This window comes from Podarcis liolepis (assembly GCF_965112155.1).
Source record: "Podarcis liolepis genome assembly, chromosome: 16".
Lineage (NCBI taxonomy): Eukaryota > Metazoa > Chordata > Lepidosauria > Squamata > Lacertidae > Podarcis > Podarcis liolepis.
Window position 1 is genome coordinate 18063097 of NC_139567.1, and position 19377 is coordinate 18082473.

Here is a 19377-nt window from a genome sequence, read left to right on the forward strand (position 1 = left end):
GCCGGGGATTGATGGCGGTGGTAGAGCCCTGAAAGAACAATCTTCCCGGATTAATAGTGCCACCCCTCCCCCCCCCGGCCCACAGTCCGTGACTGGTGGAGGACGGAAAAACCCGGGGGCGCCATCTCTCGTAAGGTAACAGTATCCCCTTCGCGCACCCAGGTCTCCGTCACACAAGCCAGGTCGACCCCCTGCGAGATGATGAAATCTCGCAGGGTGGCGGTTTTGTTGCCTATAGACCTGGCATTGCACAACACCAGTGACGGAGGTGAGTAATCCTTGCTCACCCTACCCTCGTCTCTCGGGATGGGGCGCAGATTGGAAGGGGTACGAGCATATCCGTATCTCGATCCCCTTCGCCTATGACATCTGCCCCCACCGCCATACCTCCCTTGCCCCTCCACAGTAGGAATCCCAAGCCTCATACTCGCCTCCATTTACAAAATATAAAAGCAAACAAACAAACAAAGAAACAATTACCCCAAAACAAAACCAATCCCCACCCCACTCAACAACCATCCCAACCCAAAACAAAACAAAACAAAATAAAAATACATGGATAAAAAACCACCGTTTCTGGTGATACAACAAAGTAAAAAGTAAAAACACTTTTAAAACACTTTAAAATATATAAAACGTTTAAACATTTGCTGCCGCAGCAGCAGTGTCCTTAGAGTTGTGGCGGTGGTGAGTATGGGGGCCGCCCCCAGGCCCAAGGTGGAGAATGGGCTTGCAGGGGGAGCGGTCCTCCCCAAGACTCACCGGCAAAGCGGCAGCAGCGATGTCCCGAGGCCTCCTTGGAGCCCTGTGTGCTGAGGTGGAGTCTGGGGCCCGCCCCCAGGCCCAAGGTGGAGAATGGGCTTGCAGGGGGAGCGGTCCTCCCCAAGACTCACCGGCAAAGCGGCAGCAGCGATGTCCCGAGGCCTCCTTGGAGCCTTGTGTGCTGAGGTGGAGTATGGGGCCCGCCCCCAGGCCCAAGATGGAGAATGGGCTTGCAGGGGGAGCGGTCCTCCCCAAGACTCACCGGCAGAACAACAGCAGCAATGTCCCGAGGCCTCCTTGGAGCCTTATATGCTGAGGTGGAGTATGGGGCCCGCCCCCAGGCCCAAGATGGAGAATGGGCTTGCAGGGCGAGCGGTCCTCCCCAAGACTCACCGGCAAAGCGGCAGCAGCAGTTTAGTCGTTTAGTCGTGTCCGACTCTTCATGACCCCATGGACCAGGGCATGCCAGGCACTCTCTGTCTCCCACCGCCTCCCACAGTTTGGTCAAACTCATGCTGGTAGCTTCGAGAACACTGTCCAACCATCTCATCCTCTGTCGTCCCCTTCTCCTTGTGCCCTCCATCTTTCCCAACATCAGGGTCTTTTCCAGGGAGTCTTCTCTTCTCATGAGGTAGCCAAAGTATTGGAGCCTCAGCTTCACAATCTGTCCTTCCAGTGAGCACTCAGGGCTGATTTCCTTCAGAATGGAGAGGTTTGATCTTCTGGCAGTCCATGGGACTCTCAAGAGTCTCCTCCAGCACCATAATTCAAAAGCATCAATTCTTCGGCGATCAGCCTTCTTTATGGACCAGCTCTCACTTCCATACATCACTACTGGGAAAACCATAGCTTTAACTATACGGAGGACCTTTGTCGGCAAGGTGATGCTGTCTAGGTTTGTCATTGCAAGAAGCAGGCGTCTTTTAATTTTGTGACTACTGTCACCATCTGCAGTGATCATGGAGCCCAAGAAAGTCAAATCTCTCACTGCCTCCATTACTTCCATTCGGGAATTAAGTAGTTATAAAAAGAAAAGAGTGGCCAAAACCCAGATAATGCAATCAGGTAACCAGCCAAACAGGAGAGAACACACTCAGCATTCCGTTTTAGACCGCCCCCTGTGATATATGTATGATGTATTGGGGGAGGTGGCTACACCCCTTCTGTGATGTATGTAAGATATTTCTGGGGGTGGTCTGGAGTTTAAGGATGTGCAATTTCAAAAGTCTATATGAGGGCAGGCACATCTTTGTTCTGGGTTCCTCCTCTTTCCTGCTGGTGGCGAGTGAGGACTCTGTTGCAACAGTTTAATAAAGAACAGGCTTACTTGCTGCTTTGCTTCTCAATATTCTCTGGTTGGTCTCTGTTATTTTCTCCTACTGATAGAGAACCTACAAAAGGACTCTATATGGGCTCTTGGGTACCGCGTAAGGGAAAAGGAGCAGGGTTTTTTCCCCCTCATAACAGTTTGCAAATACAGAGTTGATGGACACAGATCATCTTCAGTAGTAGCTATGATTAAGATGAGCCCCATTCGGTACCAATGCACTTTGGCCAGAGATTTTCGCAGGGTGTAGAACACAATGTTTGCAGCTTCAAACAGGAGTTCATATGCACCGTGTTGCCGGCGGGGAGGGGTGTGTGTGTGTGAGATTGAGTAATCTGTTCTGGTCAGGCACAGCGAGGTGGGAAACTGGGTGAGAGTTTATCATTTGGGGAGAAGACCAAAATCCAGGAAACCAATCAGAAAGTGGTAGGAGGATCAAAGGCAATGAGCTGGAAGAGCAGAGAGGAGGAAGGAACTACCGGTAAGTCAGTGCAAGAGGTTAGGGATGAAGGGAACAGTGGAGCTAGAGGAACCAAGTAAGAGAAGGAGGGACAAGGACCAGAAGAGAAACTGGACCCAGGGTCGGACCTGACACTTGTGCTTGCAAGCTAGGATGCTGTTCCATGTAAGAACCAATTGGTTAGCATTTGTTGCTCTTTCCTTTGTGGATACTTGTTGGGGCTTTTCATATATTAAAACCCCCCACAAAACTCAACTCCTTTGAACTTGTCTGATATAGCAGTGCTTGGTTGAGATGATGGGATCACTGCAATGGCATCCGGGACAGCAGTAGAGTAGGATCCCAGTTGAAGAGTGATTGAGGCCTCCTTATAAAATATCTCATAAAAATCCCGACAGCTACATCATTTTGGAGCTATTTGGAAGATAGATCTTAATGCTAGTCCTCTTAGAATTTCTGGTGCTCACTGCAGAAGGATCTCAGGGAAGCAGGAATGAAAGGAGAAGTGTGGACTTTTGGCTTGAAAAGGTTCCCTGCCACCACCTTTAACAGATTCCCTCTGTCACAAGAAGGAAGTTGGCTAAAGGGATTTGGATGTTTGGTTTTTCTTTTATTTATGCAGCAGTTTCTATCCTCTAACGCAGAAGACAGCGATAGCCATCACAGTGCCCTCCAAATGGTGTTGGACTGGAACTCCCATCACCAGCCTGTATTCAATTATGTGGGGCAGGGCTTACCTGCCCACCTCCCAATATTTTATTCAGGTTGGTACCCCTGCCAGCGGGCATGCTGGCTGGGGCCAGTGGGAACTGGAGTCTCCAAATCTGGAGGCCATGTTGGCTACCCCTGGCATAAACAATACCGCAACAGTTACTGTATAAAAACAGGTAACAGAACAATATAAAGTACAACTGAGGCACCGTATTTTTCGCCCTATAGGACGCACCGGCCCATAGGACGCACCTAGTTTTTTTGGGGGGAAATCAAGGGGAAAAATTTATTTCCCCCCCAGGTTTGCGCAGCCATCCCCAAGCTAGAAGAGGGAGACGGAGCGCTCCATCTCCCTCTTCTGCCTTCAGGGACAGCCTCCCTAGCCTCTGTGGGGCAGCGCACTGCTCTGCTCTGCAGAGGCTTTGCGCAACCACCCCCAAGCTAGAAGAGGGAGACGGAGCGCTCCGTCTCCCTCTTCTGCCTAAAGGGACAGCTTGCCCCACTGTCCCCCGAGTTTGTGGGGCTGGCGGGGGGAGAAGCAAGCTTGCTTCTCCCCCCCCCAGCCTCCAGATCAGGTCGGGGAATAGCGGGATGGCGGCGCTCCGCCACCCCATCCCCCGAGCTTGTGGGACTGGCGGGGGGGGGGAGAAGCAAGCTTGCTTCTCCCCCCCCCGCCAGCCTCCAGATCAGGTCGGGGAATAGCGGGGTGGGGGCGCTCCACCCCCCCATCCCCCGAGCTTGTGGGGCTGCAGGCTGCTGCCCACAAGCCTTGCCAGCCCGCGGGACATCCCTCCGGGCTTGCAAGACTTGCGGATAGCTTCCTGAAGCCTGGAGAGCGAGAGGGGTCGGTGCGCACCGACCCCCCTCGCTCTCCAGGCTTCAGCGAAAGCCTGCATTCGCCCCATAGGACACACACACATTTCCCCTTCATTTTTGGAGGGGAAAAAGTGCGTCCTATAGGGCGAAAAATACGGTAGGCACAAGCAGATAAAATAGCATGTTTTAACACTACCAGCTACCTACCTGACCAGGCAGAAGCCTAGGATGCAATAAGAATGTCTTCACTCACCGGAAGAAGAGCATCAGAGAAGGGAAGTCACCCAAGCCTTGTGGGACAGCCACTGCATAGGTTCTGTTTCTGAAAAGCCCTACAGTCTGTGATTCTGTGCTTGAGGTAAGACACAGATAAGGTCTTCCGCCCCATACCCACCCAGATCTTAAGCATTGGGCTGGCTGGTAAATAAAGAGGCCCCTGAGTCACCCTGAACCCAAGCCATTTAGGGCTTTAGCAGAAATTAATCACCAATATTTGGAATGGTGCCCAAAAGCAAATTGGAAAGCAGTGCAGGCATTGCTGAATCCATGTAACTTAGGCTGTGTTGACATGGCAGTTTATTCCCTTTTCACGACTTTTCCCTGTTAATTTCCATATGACTGTATATTTAACAACAACAACAAGAACAATTTTATTAATTATAACTCCCCAATAAAATATTAGAGGGGGCTGGATGCCAGAAAAGGTGAGGGCCATTGCCATTCAAATGCATACCTTTCAACATTTCTCTGATGAATACAGGGACATCCTATTCCGTAATAGTAGTGGTAATAGTAATAATAATAATCAAATTTATTATTTATTCCCCACCCATCTGACTGGGTTGTCCCAGCTACTCTGGGTGGCTTCCAACATATATCAAAGCATAATAAAATATCAAACATTAAAAACATTTTTGATACAAGGCTGCCTTCAGATGTCTTCAGTTGTATAGTTAACTATCTCCTTGACATCTGATGGGAGGGCGTTTCACAGGGAAGGTGCCATTGCTGGGAAAGTCCTCTGCCTGGTTCCGTGTAACTTCATTTCTCGCGTTTGACTTTTCACATGATGCAAAAACCAGTTTCAGAAGTATGGGGGCATTATAGTGCAAGTTGAGCCCAGAAAGCATAGGGCTAAATGGGTTTCCCACTTCTCATGTGCTTCCTAGACATGGGTCTGAGCGGTTTTCTGCTTGTCCCACTGCTTTCTCCAGGAAAAAAATGGCTCTTTAGCCCTAAATCAGAACAAATGTGGACAACCCAATTGATGTTTGCTCCAATTCAGCACTGAAGAGTGGGTTTTCCCAGAGGAAAGTGGTGGGAGAAGCAGAAGTCTGGATGAGCCCATGGTCTCATTGGTATGCACCCAGTAAACCCCAATTGAGTCTAAGCCATGGTAGTCCCAGAGGCAATTTGGAAAACCCATTGCCACCCTTCCAGTTGCTAGCATTGCTTTTTATAAACTGTAACCCTTGCTTACAGAGATCTAGCAAAAATGGGTTAGCGATTCTAACCTAGCTGTTCCACCAGAGATGGGGAAGGGCTTTGGACCCAGATCCTGTCCTGAGCCACTTAATCCCTTACTCACCAATCTCATTCCCATCTGGATTCCTCCACGTCCTCGTCTCTAGCTCTGTTCCTTCTTTCTCTCATTCTTGCTTGAATTCTCCCCTCACTGATGTCGGCAACAAAAGGTGAGAAAAACTGTGCTAGTCAGACAGTATATTTCTCTTCTCCTTGCTTGGCAGTGAAGTGCCTCTCTCCTTGCTTGACAGTGAAGTGCCTGGGGTGTGGGGTGGAGGGGAGAGAGTGTGTCGCAAATAAAGTCAACTTAAATGTGAACATTGGAATTAAGCCCACAATAGCAGTCAAACTGGATTGCCACCCACTATTCATTTTTCATCCACTTTTTTTTTATTAGCATATGTGTTTGTGTATCTCAAAACAAGAGGAAGAGAAATGAATACTGGTCTGTCTAGCACAATTTTCGCCCTGCTACTCTCATCTATAGGGACGCGGGTGGCACTGTGGGTTAAACCACAGAGCCTAGGACTAGCCAATCAGAAGGTCGGCGGTTCGAATCCCCGTGACGGGGTGAGCTCCCGTTGCTTGGTCCCTGCTCCTACCAACCTAGCAGTTCGAAAGCACGTTGAAGTGCAAGTAGTTAAATAGGTACCGCTCCGGTGGGAAGGTAAACGGTGTTTCCGTGCACTGCTCTGGTTCACCAGAAGCGGCTTAGTCATGCTGGCCACATGACCCGGAAGCTGTATGCCGGCTCCCTCGGCCAATAAAGCGGGATGAGTGCCGCAACCCCAGAGTCGGCCACGACTGGACCTAATGGTCAGGGGTCCCTTTACCTTTACCTTTACTCTCATCTATACAGTCGTATCTTGGTTGTCGAATGTTACCCATTCTGGGACTCCTGAAACGGTTTGAAAACCAAGGTGCGGCTTCCAATTGACTGCAGGAGCTTCCTTCACTCAATCAGAAGCCATGGAAGGAGCGTTGGACCTTTGGCTTCTGAAAAACATTTGCAAACTAGAACACTCACTTCCAGGTTTGCAGCATTTGGGAGCCAAAACGTCCAAGTACCAAGGCATGACTGTATATATTTGCATTCATACCCCACCTTTCCTCCCAATAGCTGAAGGTGGTGTAAATAGTTCTTTTCCCCATTTTACCCTCACAATAACCCTGTGAGGTTGGTTAGTCTGAGAGCAAGTGACTGGCCCAAAGCCTCCCAGAGAGCTTATTGGGTGAGTGGGGTTTAAACCTAGTCCGACACTCTGCCAACTATGCCACACTTGCAGTGAGGAATTTGTCTCACGGATAGATAGGTTGGGCCATGGAAAAGAAAGGGGAGGGCCAGAGGAGACAAACAGAGAATGCAGTTCATAAGCATTCATTGCAAGCCTCTGAGCATGTGCTGAACACTTTTCATTCACTAAGAAAAGCAAGATAGGAGTCTCAAGATTCCCCCAAATTTGGAATCAGGGCAGAATAAATGAAGTAGTAGCAATGGACAGGCAGGCTTAGACTTCCACACCTCTCGCTACAGAGAGAGGTCTTGCACTTTGCAGGGCTAAAAGACCGGGGCAGGGGTGTGGAGCACTTTTGGGAGGAGGTATCTTCAACATTTTTGAACCAAAGTTGGCCGCATTTTCAATGCCAAGGCTGGATGCAAGTGAGTATTCCTGGACATGCCTTTACCTCTGCGCCAATCTACTTGGTGTTAGGGAAGGAGCTGAAGGATCATAGATTCCTCATACCTGGTTTATATTTTGTCTTGAAATCCCAGAAAGCTACTACCTGTCTTTCTCAGTCCTACCTGGAGATAATGGCCATGACTGAACCTGGAACCTTCTGCATACATGCCATGTCCCCTCTCCACATTAAGTTTTTCACCCCCTCCCCAATTTTGTCTCTGTAATTTTGCGTATTATCATCTGCATTTTTATTACATAAAGAACCCAAAGGTTTCTGGGTACTCCACAAAAGTTTAAGAACCACAAAGTCACTGCTCAAAATCTTAAAAGCCAAATACAATTGGATCCAGAAGAAAAGGGAGACTGAGAGGGAACAGGAAATCAGGCTTAAGGAGGCTGTACTAAATCCATAGCAGCAGCAGTGGTAACAGTAAAGGTAAAGGTAAAGGTAAAGGGACCCCTGACCATTAAGCCCAGTCGTGGCCGACTCTGGGGTTGCGGCGCTCATCTCGCTTTATTGGCTGAGGGAGCCGGCGTATAGCTTCTGGGTCATGTGGCCAGCATGACTAAGCCGCTTCTGGCAAACCAGAGCAGCGCACGGAAACACCGTTTACCTTCCTGCCAGAGTGGTACCTGTTTATCTACTTGCACTTTGAAATGCTTTCGAACTGCTAGGTTGGCAGGAGCAGGGACCAAGCGACGGGAGCTCACCCCATTGCAGGGATTCGAACCGCCGACCTTCTGATCGGCAAGTCCTAGGCTCTGTGGCCACCCACAGCGCCACCCGCGTCCCTAATAATATTGAAATAGTATTAATAATAAATAGCAGTAATGATTCCTCTGATTTAAGGTTGGGGCAGGGTGAAGATGTGAGTTTTGGAGCATCTTGCTTCTGGCAGCTTGTGTAAAGAGTTGCTGTTCAGTTCCTTGCAGGGAAGAGACACTGTTGTCAGTTTGTGGCAAGAAAAGCAATATAGGGTCTTGTGGCACTCTAAAGGCTAAACAGATGTATTTCACCACAAGCTTTCATGAACTTCTACTTCATCGGATGCCTGGTATACTATCCTCTGCAGGCAGGGTGTAGAGAGAGAAACAAAATTATTAGGCAGCAAAGAACAATGGGCTCCTCCCAAGTTCTTTAGTAAAGAAATAAATCTAATCTACTGAGTCATCGTTTTCTGCCTTCTAATTGATGAGTTTCCTTGCACTTGGTTGCCCTCTGACTTCACTGCTTTCATTTATTTCTCTCTCTATGCCCTGCCTGCAGCGGATAGCATACCAGGCATCCGATGAAGTAGAAGTTCATGAACAGATGGTTCCCCGCTTTTCAATAACTGCAGTACATATGATCTCCATATTTTTCTAGGGAAAATAATGCTAAGAGTTGACTCTAAAATAACAGGAACGGGGTTAGCATACTCACTGCTTTATTTTAACCTGAACATTCGCAGAAATGGAGTGAAATGTACATATTTAAATTGAAGTCTCACCAGGGCTCTTTTTATGCAAACCGTATGCTTTTAAATAACACTATGTGCTTGCATAAAACTAGAATGTCATGGATTTTAGAAGGTAGCGGTGGAATTGTATTCTCTTCAGCGGCTGCATATGCAAAACAACTGAAAACATTATATATATTTTTTGCCAGTGTAGCTGAGCTAAATATCTATTAGGCATAATTCTTTGGATCAATGTCCTAGTTTTTAGCTTGATGTGAGCACTGCCTCTTACTTTCTGTCTGATGTTTTGTGCTGCTCTCCCTTTTCCTCTACAAAAATGACCCAGGTCTACCCTTGGGCATGGTGGGCAGGACACAAAGGTGTTCTGCTCTCTGTACTGGGGCTTTTCGACCCCTGCTTCCTGTGCTGGCCACCATATGTGTCCAGGGCCGGATTTAGGTTTGATGAGGCCCTAAGCTACTGAAGGTAATGGAGCCCTTTATATGTCCAGCTTTCCTTTGTTAACAACAAATTGTCACTGCATCTTGTATTGAATATATGCTACATGGTATCTGAAGCTAATGCTAATAGGTATCTAAAGCCATTTGCACATAACAAAATATGTATTTTATCAAAGTAATTGCTGAACTGAAATACAATTAGGAAGAAGTATATTAATAATGAAATACAATTAAGAAGAAGTATATTAATAGTGAAATACAGTTAAGAAGAAGTATATTAACAGTGAAATAATTATTAAGCCCCCCCCCCGCCATCCAAACAATAACTATCGTCAGTGCGGGTAAGCAAAAAAAATTAATTTTAATTTTTATCATCTACAATACTGTTTTATTTATTTTATAGTGCTGTACATTGATTATTGCTTTCATTTTATGGATCAATGGTCTCATTGGATAGTACAGTTCATGTTAAATTGCTGTTTTAGGGGTTGTTTTTAAAAGTCTGGAACGGATTAATCCGTTTTGCATTACTTTCTATGGGAAAGCGCACCTTGGCTTTGGAATGCTTTGGTTTTGGAACAGACTTCCAGAATGGATTAAGTTTGAGAACCAAGATACCACTGTACTACCTCCTTGCAAGGAGGGGAAGGAACTCTGTTGCAACAGAAAAATAACAGAAATGCCTTGCTTTCCCCTGGATCCTGCCTCCATCCATTCTTCTCTGACCAATCATGGGCTTAAGGGACTCAGAGTCCCATGGGGAGTTGGCCCCAAGCCCACCTCAAAATAATGTCCCAGAGACATAGTAATTAAATCTCATCATTTCCAAACGAAACATAGCATTATGAGAATGACTCACAATGCACCTAATTGAACCTGGGGAGGAGTAGAAATCTGGATCTTTCAGGATCTCAGCAGTGAAATGCTGTGAAAAAGGCAGGAACTTTGAAAAATTAGAGAAGCCTAGAGCAACAAATCTAGAGGGGAGTTGCCCTTTAAATTAATAGCATTGCAGCATGGCACTCCCTTAACTGCTATTAATAACAGATCAAACGAGATGTTTGCTGCCATAAAATTGAACAATAAGACAGTTGGGAGAAGAGGAAGATAATATTCAAAGGGTCCATGGCAGTGAAAGACAAGGAAGAACAAGGAAAAACATAGATGGTAATGCCTGAATACATTCCTTTTTTTGCCTTTTTCAATTACTGGAAACTGCTCTTATATTTTACCTTCTCTATTAATATGTCTGAAAATCAAAGTTGAACTTGCTTAACTGTTCGGTGCCTTCAAGAGGAAAACAAAGGACAAGCACATTTAAGACCATACGCCCAGAGAACCTGTCATTGTGCCATGGGTGTGGTTGAGTCCACTGAACACATTCTCTTGACTTGCCCTTCTTATGCAGAGCTTAGACAAAATTTTATAGACCCACTTCTATGTCAATTTAGCTCCCTACCCGGAGAAAACCAGGTTTTACACTTGCTAAATAATGTCGCTAGAGCTATACCTTCCTTGGTGGCCAAATTTCTTTTTTTAGCTTTTAAGCGCCGCAAGAGTATAATTGACTGTATTGATATGGGGCTATCTGTTTAGCCCATTTTAGTGTTGGCTAAGCTCTAAAATCTTCTTGGATGTTTTAACTGTGTATTGACAAATGTACTTTTTTCTGACTGACGGTCGAATAAAAGATTGATGAAAGTGAAAGTGCACATTTAAGGAAATTTTTAAGGGAGCCAGCAAACATCTTAATACTGGGCGGTGTCATACAGGAAATAATATGATGTCTAATGTTATAAAATGGCAAAGACACAGACACCCCAAGCCTTCACCTTCTCAAACTTCAGGGGGTGCTTTATTAAGAATCCTGCTCATCCTCTCACGATATTAGGGTTGCTTATGTAATCTAAACTTGTTCAAGCTCATTCATTTTCCCCTGTAATGGGAACATGATGCGGTGCAGCAAGTTGCAAAGGTAAGAAGAAAGGGAAAAGGACATTGTGATGTATCCCGGGCTCCTTCAGAGTGTCTTTACCCCTCTCTTTTCCCCAGCCCCCTGCTGGGTGGGCAAGGGGGTGTCACAAAGAAAGTCAGCTTAAAGGTGATCATTGGAATTAAGGCCGTCCTGCTGGGTGGGCAAGGGGGTGTCACAAAGAAAGTCAGCTTAAAGGTGATCATTGGAATTAAGGCTGCAATAGAATAGCTGAATTGCATTTCCAAGCCCTACTGAAAGTGTGCAGGTTTCTCTTCCTACATGACCCACAAGGGATGGAGAAGGGTTTTGGACTCGGATCCTGCCCTGAGCCCAGTTAACCTCTTACTCACCAACCTCCTCCTCCAGCCTCCTCCATGCCCTCCACTCTGTCTCTCACCTCCTCCCTTCTTGCTTGCGCGCTGTCCTCCCTGATGTCAGCTGCAACAGGTGAGATCAGCAAGATAGGCAAGCTGGTATTTGTTTCTCTTCCCCTTGCTTTGCAGTGAGGAATCTGCCCTGCATAGGTTGGGCCATGGGGGAAGGGGAGGGCCAGAGGAGAGAAATGGAGATCCTCTGAGCATGTGCCACTAAGCTCACTAAGAAAAGCAAGCTAGCAATCTCAAAGTTTCCCCAAACATGGAATTAAAGCAGAACAAAGGAGAGTGCTGTAATAGACAGGCAGGCTTAAACCTCTCACTTGGGAGAGTGAGAGCAAGAGAGATTTCACTTTACAGATAGGCTTATCCCCCAGCTCTGGCAAAAGGCATCTAAACATATTTGAACCAAGGATAGACATTTTTCCCAGCAAAAAAGTTAGCCATCTTTAAGAGTGTGATGCTGGGCCTGCCTCTGGGCACAATGAACACACCTGCCCCTGGTTTTAGTTGTGAACATGACTTGCATACAGTGTTTTTAAGGCTACAGAAATCTCCCTTATACCGGGGTCAGGCTATTGGTCCAGGCTATTGGTCCATCACTGGCCAGCAGTGCCCACAATCCAACAAGCATTTCAGGCGAGGAGGTTTTTTCCCCAGCCCTACCTGTCTATAAGTGCATGTGGCAAGAGGTAGGAGAGTTAGGGCCTCAGACATGGAGAGTAACTCACTGATACAGAGGGAAGGCATGGATAGGGGGTGTTGGTCATCAAAGAAAAGGCTTAACAAACGACAGATCCATCTGGGGTGTATGGCAGGAGGGCACCAGTAGGGGGAGGCAAAGCCAATGACAGGCACCTTCTGTTTCAACTTTTAAACGCCTGAAAACATTTCTATTCTGTCAGGCTTATGCGGGCAATACCATTTTCCAACATTGTTAGCTGATTCCTGTTTTATTTTAGATAGATGCTAGCTAGCTAGCTAGAATGGTTTTATAGGTAATTGTTGTAAACCACTCTGATATATATATGCAGCCCTCGCCGCAGCCACCAAGTGTGTCCCATATTCTTAATTGCTACATTTTCCAATCCAAAATTTTCTGCTTCATCTGTTATTTGTTTTGGTGCTTTATTACACCCTTAAGTGTCTAAGTGCAACTGATAAAAATGTTCCACATGTTTAGCTGACTGTCTTGCCCCATTCAAAATCCTTTCCTTTGCATAATTAAAGCTTTCACTCTGGGTTTATTTTACTGCCTTAACATATGTAAGACTAAAACATATCAATCTGACTTCCGACCACGTGATCTGGTGGGTGAACCATGTTTGTGCCATAGGCAACTGTCATGTCCCAGGCATCAATGAAGCCCACCTTCAGATCTCGAAAAATGTCCTTTAGCACAAGGTATTGGGCATTACCATGGAAGTCCCCAAATCGCTCCTGGTCTATTGACATCTCCCGGGTGTTCTCTGCTTTGATGATGACTTTTGTGTCTGGGCTCCTCAGGAGAAGACGTTGGATGGCTGCCCGGATGTTGATCATCCTTCGAATGAAGAGCTCGATGGGGAAGGGGCGGAAGTGCTGGCCCAGAGAGATCACAACTGCTGTGTCTCTGTCACCTGCCACCCAGGCCAATCACCCTGGCAGCCCCCCATCACTGCTACTCCCTTGATGCATGCATAGGCAAAGACTAGAAAGGGATCAATCAAGGATCAGAGTGGCCCGTGGAAGGTGTATTGTCATAAATAGGCGAGGATCAAGAGCCAAGGCAGCAGTGAATGACTGGAAACAGGCCCTCTAGTTGAGCAGACTAAGGAGGAAACTCTGAGCCTCAGCTGGGTGGGGTTCTCCAAGCACAGAACAGAGGCCTGTTGCATGTGTCAGGCAGGGGGTGGGGAGTGTACAGAAGACAAAGGAGGTAAAGTTCTGGGGTGAGACTGCTGGGGACCTGTTTGGGACACTTCTCTCCTTTCCATCTTATACCTTGCTACTCAGTCTCTTATATAATCAATGTTGTAGCAAAGAAAAAAATAACAATTTACAGCCTTAGACTAGGAGATGGCTCTTTTGTGGGTAGAAAGGACTGTGAGTTAGCAGAAGAGGACTGTGAGTTAGCAGAAGAGGACTGTGAGTTAGCAGAAGCAGGCACTGTGTGTTACTGGAAGCTTTGCTACATTGAAGAAGAAGAAGAGTTTGGATTTGATATCCCACTTTATCACTACCCAAAGGAGTCTCAAAGCGGCTAACATTCTCCTTTCCCTTCCTCCCCCACAACAAACATTCTGTGAGGTGAGTGGGGCTGAGAGACTTCAAAGAAGTGTGACTGGCCCAAGGTCACCCAGCAGCTGCATGTGGAGGAGCGGAGACGCAAACCCGGTTCCCCAGATTACGAGTCTACCACTCCTAACCACTACACCACACTGGCTCTTGAGATTATATCTAGGTGGGAGAACGTACTATTGACTCTCTTTGTGAGATACTCCATCCATTGCCGCAGAGTTGAGTCTCCCAGGAGGTAAATGATCTTTTGTTTCAAGCAAGTGTTAATCCTATCCAAGGTATGGAAAGCTGACATGTTGCAGAACACAGGATGCCACTGGTTCTGCCAGACGAAGCCCCTGGGAGATGGGGACCTCATGCCAACCTTGCACTTCTCGCTCGCCGTGGTCGTCGCCATGCCTACCAAAAGGAAATGAGAGACAAGCAGGTGTCAGTGAACTCTGTGACTGCAGCGCTGTGAAGGAAAGTGTGAATGGTCCCACAGCTTCCTGGGCAATCATTGGGGATCCCAAGCTATAGGAAGAAGGACAACCAGCAGGGACAACCTTTTATTGCAGCTCCTCAATTCCACACCTAGCAAACCGTGTGCCAGCCCAGAAGATGTCGTCATTTTCAAGGATGGGGAAGAACCAGAATAGCAATGGAGTTATTTGTCGTAATTATTTGGCCTCCTGCTTCTACGCCAAGAGGTTTCGGAGGGTCTGAGGACAAGAGCAGCAATAAAGGATAAACTTAAAAACTGTGGAAGGCAGGAGACCAGCCAAAAAGTCTTAGCTTAAAATAGAGAAGACACCAAGATCCAAAAGGTCTGGCTGAATGAAAAGAGTCTTTCTTGGGAATCTCCTAAAGCACACAAGAGGTTGGGGTGCAGGAGGAGGTTGGGGGCCAGAGTCACTAGGTTGGGTTGAGTCCAGAAAAAATATGCTTGGGGATGGCAAACCTAGGCTTTCTTGCACCCTTGGCAAAGAGCTGTATCCACACCCCCTGTCCCTTGTGGCCCGGCCGTCCAGAGCAGTGGAAGAGAAACCCAGGGAGTGTGTGGACAGGCAGGACAGGCTACTAGCCACTTCAAGCCAAAATGGACAGGCATGGTTTTCGTGTCATCCCACCCCCCTTGGTAGGGGCCAGCCTCACCAACCCCTAGGCATGCCCCTGGATGGACGACACAAAAGTTGTGACAATAATCAGAATGTCCAGCTCACTTTCACAGGCAACAACACGAATATCCCCAAATGTCTGAAGGATCTCAGCTCGTGTCGGACCTTTATGAGAGAGAAAATGGCCATTAAAAATCAAGTTGGAATATAAGTCCATTACCCAGAGTGCTGTGGGCTTTATCCCACCCCATTCTCACACCTCAGTGGCCTCTCTTGGAACTGGAAGCCTTGGCTAGATGGTTCTTGGTGTGTTCCGGCAAGATGATTATTGTATTGTCGTGTTCTCATTAGGTGCAAATGGAAAGTTATATTGGAGTTTCTTTAAGACAGACCCCAGAGTGTTCCAGCTGTGGAGGATGTTTGTGAAATCAAGGAAGCTACCTGTCAAAGCATTGCTCCATCAAGTTCAATATTGTCTACACTGACAGGCAGCAGCTCCCCTACAGAGAGATGCTGGGTATCAAATTTAGAACACTCAGCTTGCAAAACAGATGCTCTACCATGGAGCCACAACCACATCCCCATATTACATTGAAATGTCTCAAGGCTGACCCCAGAGTGCTCTTGATTTGGAGGAACCAAAATTAATAGTGTTAATAGTCCTACCCTCCAGAGCAGGAGAAAACAATCTTGCTCCATCTTCCATATGACAGCCCTTGAGATATTTGAAGATTTGAATGTGGACGCGGGTGGTGCTGTGGGTTAATCCACTGAGCCTAGGACTTGCCGATCAGAAGTCGGCGGGTCCAATCCCCGTGACGGGGTGAGCTCCCGTTGCTCGGTCCCTGCTCCTGCCCACCTAGCAGTTCGAAAGCACATCAAAGTGCAAGTAGATTAATAGGTACCGCTCTGGCGGGAAGGTAAACGGGGTTTCCGTGCGCTGCTCTGGTTCACCAGAAGCAGCTTAGTCTTGTTGGCCACATGACCCGGAAGCTGTACGCCAGCTCCCTCGGCCAATAAAGCGAGATGAATGCCGCAACCCCAGAGTCAGCCATGACTGGACCTAATGGTCAGGGGTCCCTTTACCTTTTCCCATCATATCTAGAGCACATAACTTCCTCCAAAGAATTCTAGGAAGTGTAATTTTCTAGAGCTACAATCCCCAGCACCCTTAACGAACTACAGTTCCCAGGATTCTTTTTGGGAAGCCATGCGCTTTAAATACATGGTACTCATGTAGACTGTGTAATACCCCCCCCCCCCCGTGTCAGAAAACAGTAGTTTTTTGCTGATTGATGTGACTATTTGCAGAGATATAACAATGGTAACAATTGGCTGGTGGGACCCCAGTTGTTTTGCTGCCTGAAGCGAAGAACAATACCTGCTCAAAAGGCTGTGTTCCAAGGCAGTGAGGTAGGAGATGGTCTTGCTGTTGGACTTCAGGCTAACAAAAGCATTGCAAGGTACATTATTTGGTTTCTCACAATAGAAGGCCTCTCGGTCTCGTACATCTAGATACTCACACAGTTCTGTGGTCTTGTTAAAACCACATTCAGTGTGGACGCTTGATGTCCCATTTAAATATTTGCCTGTGAAAACTATTTTGTCGTAGCCTTTTTTCCTTGCAGCCCACAGTGCAGAAACTCCTTCGCTGGGGTGGATGAGCAAGATGGACACTCTGACATCGCCCTCCCAAAATAAAGTGAAATTGACCAGGTACGTCCCATTCCTATAGTCTGTGATGCGCCCAGAAGCTCCAGCCCTAAGACTTGAAGATGAGATCCTTGCTCGTAAGAAGTCTCCTCCGTATTCCTTCCTCTTGGCCAAGTAGTTGTATAAATCCAGTCGAACCATCAAATGCTCGCCAACACAATAAGAACCTTTGTAGTTTAAAATGGTGGCCTTGCTGTTCTTAGCACTTGTGGTGGTATTGATATCCATGAAAGTGACGCTGGGCATCAGGTCATCTAGTTTTCTAAGGAGAGCTTTAATTTCTCTGTCCTTTTTTGCCCATTCCATTCTAGTATGTCTCGGGGTTCCATCTTTCATTGGCCAAATTTTGCTCCTGCTGCCTGCAATTTCAATGCTAGAAATGTCTGAAAACATGGGATTCATTTATCATTTTGGGACATTCGAATTGTTTTTTCTTTATTACATCAACAGAAGTGTGCTCCCCCCCCCCCCGGTATATTGCTTGATATTCTCTTTCCACACAAACTAAGACTTTTAGCATAATTGCCTAATATTTTGGACACCCCCTTTGCAGTGACATTAGAGAAACACCCACAATTTTACCATCTGCTGGAAATGTTTCTGCTTTGCTAAGCATTTTTGTAGAATTAATTTGATTTGACGTCTGCCGTTTCTTCTATATTTTATGATTTTATAATTTAATATTTTAGTGATTTTATTGCACATCAGGCTTTTTTAATGAGTTGTCCCATTTAAAATTTTTCCCGTGAAAACTATTTTGTCATAGCCCTTTTTCCTTGCAGCCCAGTGCAGAAACTCATTGGCTGGGGTGGATGAGCAAGATGGACACTCTGACATTGCCCTCCCAATGAAGGAAGGGAGGGTTTAGCCCTGTCACAATATAGATTGCAATATAGATTGCCTGAGCAGCCTTGGCTTTATATTCCAATATAGATTGCTTAAACAGGTTTGGCTTGTGACACTCGTCAAGTAGATAATAGGAGAAGCCACGTAGGTACAAGGAAAAGGCTTACCAAATAAGACAAGGAAATAGGTGAGGAACTTGCATAACGTGATTATCCTCTTAAGGTAAAATGCTTGGTTGGCGATTGGTGATTGGTGAAGGGAAATGTGTACCTTCAGTATAAGAATGTCTGCCAAATGCCATGTATTGCGGCCAGTCTTTCGAAGTGATTCCACTGGCAGCCTCTGCGCAGATCTCAATAAACTCTTTTCTCTGAAGAGGAAGTTGCTTCTTTGGTGCTTTTGTGCTCTCCTCGGTCCTGGGGAAGCGGACAAATGAATCCCCCCCTAAACTAAGGCTTCACCAAAATAAAGTGAAATTGACCAGGTACATCCCATTCCTATAGTCTGTGATGCGCCCAGAAGCTTCAGCCCTAAGACTTGAAGAAAAGATCCTCGCTCGTAAGAGGTCTCCTCCGTAATCCTTCCTCTTGCCCAAGTAGTTGTATAAATCCAGTCGAACCATCAAATGCTCGCCAACACAATAACAGCTTTCGTAGTTTAAGATGGTGGCCTTGCTGTTCTTAGCACTTGTGGTGGTATTGATATCCATGAAAGTGATGCTGGGCATCAGGTCGTCTAGTTTTCTAAGGACAGCTTTAATTTCTTTGTCCTTTTCTGCCCATTCCATTCTAGCATGTCTCTGGGTTCCATCTTTCACTGCCCAAAGTTCACTCCTGCTGTCTTGTGATTGAAGCATTTAATAGTATTAAAAAGGAAGCCACCTTAAATTAGACACTTAGTGCATGTAGCCCAGTATTATGGACTGTCTGTATATTGGTGCAGATTCTGCAGGGCCTCAAGCAGATGGTTTTTCACATTAGCTGCTACGTTGTCCTTTTAATGGGAAATTTTGGGCATTCATCCTAAGTCAAGGGTCAGCAAACTTTTTCAGCAGGGGGGCGGTCCACTGTCCCCCAGACCTGGGGGGGGGGACAGTCCCCCAGACCCAGGGGGGCCAGATTATATATATATATTTTGGGGGGGTGAACAAATTCCTATGCCCCACAAATAACCCAGAAATGCATTTTAAATAAAAGGACACATTCTACCCATGTAAAAACACGCTGATCCCCGGACCGTCTGTGGGCTGGATTTAGAAGGCGATTGGGCCAGATCCAGCCCCCGGGCCTTAGTTTGCCTGCCCGTGCCCTAGGTCTTACTGTTCTACGACCAAGTTGCAATCCCTCCATCATCTTAAAAATGTTTTAATATACATATAACCCGAAAAAATACAACCTGAAGCGTCTGTAACCCGAGTGGTACCTCAGGTTACATACACTTCAGGTTACATACGCTTCAGGTTACAGACTCCGCTAACCCAGAAATAGTACCTCGGGTTAAGAACTTTGCTTCAGGATGAGAACAGAAATCATGCTTTGACGTCGCAGCAGCAGTAGGAGGCCAGTGGTGCTTCAGGATAAGAACAGTTTCAGGTTAAGAACGGACCTCCGGAACGAATTAAGTACTTAACCCGAGGTACCAATGTATAGGGAACCCAAGATGAGTCATGAGTCACAGTGACACAGCATTTTACTGCTAACAGTTAGGCTTGAAAGATTTGTGTAGGCCTCGTAGGCTGCACTGCCTAGGCCTTGCCTGCTTCTGCTCTCAAGAACCTTTGTCTCATGACACAACACTCCTCAGATGAAAACAGGAACATTTTTCACTCCCCACATCTGACCCTCCTAACCCCACCGCACCCATTTTTTTGTCCCCCCATTTCCTATCAGAAGAAGGCGAGTGCCACCACC

General features: G+C 46.7%; 2 protein-coding genes across 7 annotated transcripts in view; both read right to left on the reverse strand.

Moving 5' to 3' along the window:
• Positions 1–19377, reverse strand: part of LOC310695993 (NXPE family member 2-like) — a 43955-nt gene that overhangs the window by 12643 nt on the left and 11935 nt on the right. Inside the window, exons 1-2 of one of the 6 annotated variants that reach the window (XM_083481054.1) lie at positions 11555–11574; positions 5665–5859 (exon numbers count right to left, since the gene is read on the reverse strand). The exons of 1 other annotated variant lie outside the window; for it this stretch is intronic. In XM_083481054.1, the coding sequence (XP_083337180.1) occupies positions 5665–5679 (15 nt within the window). In that variant the 5' untranslated portion in view covers positions 5680–5859; positions 11555–11574. Of the gene's footprint in view, positions 1–4283; positions 4795–5664; positions 5860–11554; positions 11575–19377 lie in introns of those variants that run through there. 4 more of the 6 variants (XM_083481058.1, XM_083481055.1, XM_083481059.1 and 1 more) reach the window with 4 other exon arrangements.
• LOC310696135 (NXPE family member 4-like) lies at positions 12541–17207 on the reverse strand. Its single transcript, XM_083481259.1, has 3 exons — positions 16238–17207; positions 13989–14226; positions 12541–13153 (listed from the first exon to the last, which is right to left on the reverse strand). The coding sequence occupies exons 1-3, from the start codon at positions 17021–17023 to the stop codon at positions 12804–12806; spliced, it is 1374 nt and encodes a 457-aa protein (XP_083337385.1). The 5' UTR covers positions 17024–17207; the 3' UTR covers positions 12541–12803.

Bases quoted from the DNA above. Each gene is read 5' to 3' on its own strand.
- LOC310696135 (XM_083481259.1), bottom strand. From the start codon at position 17,023: ATGAATCCCATGTTTTCAGACATTTCTAGCATTGAAATTGCAGGCAGC. The intron at 14,227-16,237 runs GTTACCATTGTT...CTGCTTGTCTCT, and splicing joins TGGGGTCCCACCAGCCAATT to CATTTCCTTTTGGTAGGCAT. The intron at 13,154-13,988 runs GTACGTTCTCCC...TGGCCTGGGTGG, and splicing joins TCTCACAAAGAGAGTCAATA to CAGGTGACAGAGACACAGCA.